General features: G+C 48.3%; 1 protein-coding gene across 1 annotated transcript; it reads right to left on the bottom strand.

The window, feature by feature from the left end:
• Nucleotides 1-958: 958 nt before the first annotated feature.
• On the bottom strand, nucleotides 959-3,735 carry LOC6552335. The gene is made up of 3 exons (XM_026981764.1): nucleotides 3,698-3,735; nucleotides 2,051-3,646; nucleotides 959-1,686 (listed from the first exon to the last, which is right to left on the bottom strand). The coding sequence occupies exons 1-3, from the start codon at nucleotides 3,698-3,700 to the stop codon at nucleotides 1,030-1,032; spliced, it is 2,256 nt and encodes a 751-aa protein (XP_026837565.1). The 5' UTR covers nucleotides 3,701-3,735; the 3' UTR covers nucleotides 959-1,029.
• Between the last annotated feature and the right edge of the window lie 559 nt (nucleotides 3,736-4,294).

Here is a 4,294-nt window from a genome sequence, read left to right as displayed (position 1 = left end):
ACAAGCTATGCACAGTATCGTAAATTATAAACATATCTAGCGCACCTCGTTATAAGGAAAAGTAGGGAATGAACACAGAAGCAGGTTCCCAAAATAATCGGGTGGGTACTCATCCCAATCCATCCAGCAGTTCGTGGATCAGGCATTAGCAGGTGAAATACGTTGATGTGCCTTAAAACAATATTTGCGCGCCTGCAGTTGTGTTTGGTTAGCAATTAGGTGCATCCCGAGCCTGCAGGCGAGCATAAGCCCGGGATGGAGATCCGATGCCTGGTCGATCATGTAAACAATTCCAGCATATTTAGTACGTGTCAGGAAAATGAATGGCCAGCCCGAGGGGCGGCGAGGCGCAGGGCGGCGAGGCGGTGTGGCAAGTGCGCGACTAGACTAACAGTAGCCACGGGCTAATTATGCTCGGGAAAGCGGAGCAACCTCTTCCCCCTCCAGCCCCCGCTCCAGCAGCACTCGATGGCTGCGCCCTTCAGCAAGACACTTGGCCAGCACTGAACTTGATTTATGCTCCTCGGCATAGGACCAGAGCCATCCGAAGAGTACCGAACCAGCAGACTGCCAGGCGACCGCGCCAGCCCGCTGGGATTTTCAAGTGGTTTCCACAACCAGACAACCAGAATCAGACTCGATTCAGAGCAATTCGATCCAGGGAAGGGTTGCACAGGAAGAACTACTAACTGTGGGTTTCAAAAAATACATTTTTTGATAAAAGTGTAAAAAACTCCGTAAATTGGCAAAGTCTCTGTGTGCTTCGTCACCTGCACAACCAGAAAACCAGAATCAGAGCAATTCGATTCAGGGAAATGGTTGCATAGGCAGAATTATTAACTGCGGTTTCCAAAAAATAAATTTTTGTTAAAAGTGTACACTCTTTAAATTGGCCCGGGGTGTGTTTCGTTACCTGCAAAAAAGAAATTCAAATATATTCACAACTTCCATCTGCGATGAACGAAAGGCGCATTTTACTTATGACACGCAGTTGCAAATAGAAAATATACTCGAATGCTCCAGGAAAATTCACTGAAAGCTCTCTACAATATCCTTGAGCTGGCGTTCCAGTTTCCTGTTGAATTCCTCGGACAGCAGCTGCCGGTCCCCGCAAAGTGGAGTATCGCCTCCCATTTTGGTGACCCCTTTCTCGCCAAGGAAGTGCAAAGAGTCTGTGGAGCCTGTAGAGCCTGCAGAGCTCACCTCCTGTGTGGAGGACCTCCGTCCAGAGTCATCAGAGGCAGATTCGCTGAAGCTTTGCAGGAACTTCTCAGCCAGGAGGGCAACACGATCGTCCGGACGGGGAGCATAGTTGTCTTCGATCACCTCCGATCGACGAGTGAAGATAACACTGGGCTTGTAGCTCAAGCTGCACGGCTCTGTGGACGGACGGGTCTTGGGACAGCTTTTGGGGCTGATGGAGGAGCTGCTCTTTCTGGTGGTGAGTGCTGCTGCCATCAACTTGGCGCGAATCTTCTCCTCGTCGTCGGTCAGTGTGATGTCCAAAAAGTCGGCATCATCATCCAGTACTATTGCAGGACCCTCGAAATCCTCTGGAATTTCCATTAGGGCTTCGTCAGCATTGTATATCTTAAGGCTGAGGAAGCTCCTCGACTTGGCCACTTCACTTGAAGATGCATCTGGCCCAGTTTCGTGGATCAAGTCGTGTTCATGTGTTGCACAGTCCTGAAGAGCATTAAAAAAAAAAAAAATGGAAAGGAAGCTTACAGTTACAGTTTTTTTTTTCAAAAATAAGGATGTATACCTTTAACCAAAACTTTTCCATTGTTTTCAATTATTACTTTGCTATTGCGATTTTTCAATATTAATCAAATTAAAACCGAAATTTGTATATTGTCAAAAACGGATTAATGTTTTGTGATTAAAGACCACGAATGTTTTTCTATTAATCCTATAGGTAATAGATTCCATTCCTATCGGATGGACGATACCTTGGACGATATCTTGTATTAGATACCTCGTATGGTCGCATTGCCCTCTGTAAGGGTATACGAAGTGTTAAGATTTAAGTGTTAAGAAAAGGTCTTACCTGATCAAGTTGATACCCTTCCTCTCTTGAACCCTTATTGTCAGATTTATCGGAAACATGTATGTTATTATCGCACACCTCCTCCTCGTAGCTGTGCTGATGATTATATGCATATTGTTCACTTTTGTCGTCAGCCTCGAAACTATGATGACTATCGGTCATAATTTGACCTAGATCCTTGTGGCGTTGAGATGCGTGCGCGGTGATGACACTGCGATGCTTCTCACAGGTAAATGCTCCAAAAGAATTAGGTATGTCGACCTCCTTTGCATTGGTATCCCTTCGCATTATGGGGCTTTCATGGTGGTGCACACTTTGCTTATTAGGGATAGCCCGTTCTTCTTCTGTTGAACTCAGCCAATCGTCTTCACGACCTTTGAGCTGTGGGTCACCATGCGTGTTCGAGTCTAGAGTCCAATCAGTCCAGTCCGCGTCAGTCCAGTCATCTTGACTGGGACATTGCACCCCCATGGAGGCACCTGATCTCCCACGCTGCAGCGCCTTCACTCTCCCGCTGCCAAATTCGGAGTGAGGTTCCTGGTAGTCGTGCGTCCTGCGCCTCGTCTTTATGTTAATGGGACTATTTCCACGATCTTGATACGTCTTTGGCACACTCCTTTGGCAATGATAATGAGGACGATGACGACGGCGTGTGCTGCAGCTCGAAAGATAATCTTGTTGTGAGCGAGATTGGGATGTAGCAGTGGTTGGAATGTCACTTCTGCAATCTACAGGGTAATCGGGTCCATCAGTCATCTCGGCGTCGCTGGCTTCGGATTGAAACTTTCCTGATCTGGAGAGGGCAGTGCAAAGACTACAAGCCGAAGACTCTTGAGCGCAGACGCATGATCTTTCTCTGTGCCTGGTAATTGAAGAACCCTTTGAAACCCTGCTTTCCAATGGACAGGAATACGAGTGGACTGCTTCCTGAGTTGTTTGGTAACAGCACCTTTCTGTAAGTTCTGTTTTATAGGACTCGCCCTTGGAATGCCTTGGTCTAATCCTCTTATCTGTGTTTGACACCGGGTTGGGAGCTTCTTCCAAGCAGCTCAAGGAAGGGTCTGTCGATGGACTGTCGTATTCCTCGAAGCCTTCTTCCGATTTGCTGGAATACCCCGAGCCCATGCTGCTTCCATAACTCCCACTGCCCGGACCCCTGGACAAAGACAGTTGATTGGACCGCCGCAGTTTAGATCTGTTGATGTGGTAGACCCGAAAAGCGCGCTCCGCCTTCTCTTGTCGTTCCTTAGACTCTTCCAGGATTTCGCTATATATCTGGCTGTAGCTTTTGGAACGATCCGTGGATAGCAGGCTTTGTTGAGACCAAGACTGTGTGTCATCGTGATCGCTGGACATACACTCTGTGTCCTTGGGTATACCTTCCAAACCATTTTCCGAAATTAGATTTTCCTTCGAATGTTTGCTGTATTCTTCCGTCCTGGGAGAAAGGTTCATCATTGCTGGAGAATCTGGGACGTTCGGTTCGTGGTACGTCTTCCCAGGAACTAAGTTTAGGTCCTTGCTGTTACGATCAGGGTCGTCCTGGTCCTTGGTCAACATGCTCCTGGCGCTTATGTAGTGATGATCGTGGCGGGACTTGTGGTGGTTTTACGATAGTGGGACAAGCAAATTGGGCAGCCTACTTACCATTTCTAATCGAATATGTTCTTGGGTGTAGCTGCGTGGGCAATGGGGGCCCGAACTGGTTGCCTGGCATCTATTGCCGGGCAACTGCGATCTCTAGAGCTTCCAGGTTTCCAGGTTTCCCCACTGAAAAGGGCTTGCTTTCAGCACGCCCATTAATTTCCGGGCCAACTCAACTTGGCAGCCACAAGGGAGCCAAGTGGCCCGAAAACAGAACTCAATTAGCTAAACCAGCGAAGACTCACTCACCATCTCGAGAACTTCACATTGCCCACACACAACGAGCCGCCGAAAAATAGAAGTGCATCAAGTTCTGGAGAGGCACACGAAGATGGGCTGGAAGAGGGCGGTTTTTGGGGGCATGCAACTGCGGCCCATTAGTGTCACTTAGCAGCTAATTATGCTGCGCCCGAGAATTACTTTTTAATTTGTTGCTCTGTGCCCCGCACCAAAATAAATAACGCGCGCGCCAAGAACTTCAAGTGGTTCTTAGGCAGGAGGAGCGGAGGGCAGCCACCGAAACTCAAGTGGCACATTTTTCCACAGCAGTTTTGGCAGCCAGCTTGGCTGCCTCGGTTCCTGTCCTCCGTTCTCCGTTCT

This window comes from Drosophila erecta, unplaced genomic scaffold, assembly GCF_003286155.1.
Source record: "Drosophila erecta strain 14021-0224.00,06,07 unplaced genomic scaffold, DereRS2 tig00000000-arrow-pilon, whole genome shotgun sequence".
Lineage (NCBI taxonomy): Eukaryota > Metazoa > Arthropoda > Insecta > Diptera > Drosophilidae > Drosophila > Drosophila erecta.
The sequence above is the reverse complement of the archived record's forward strand: the minus strand, read 5'-3'. Positions and strand labels throughout refer to the sequence as shown.

Bases quoted from the DNA above. Each gene is read 5' to 3' on its own strand.
- LOC6552335 (XM_026981764.1), bottom strand. The intron at 1,687-2,050 runs GTAAGACCTTTT...AATGCTCTTCAG, and splicing joins AAGGGTATCAACTTGATCAG to GACTGTGCAACACATGAACA.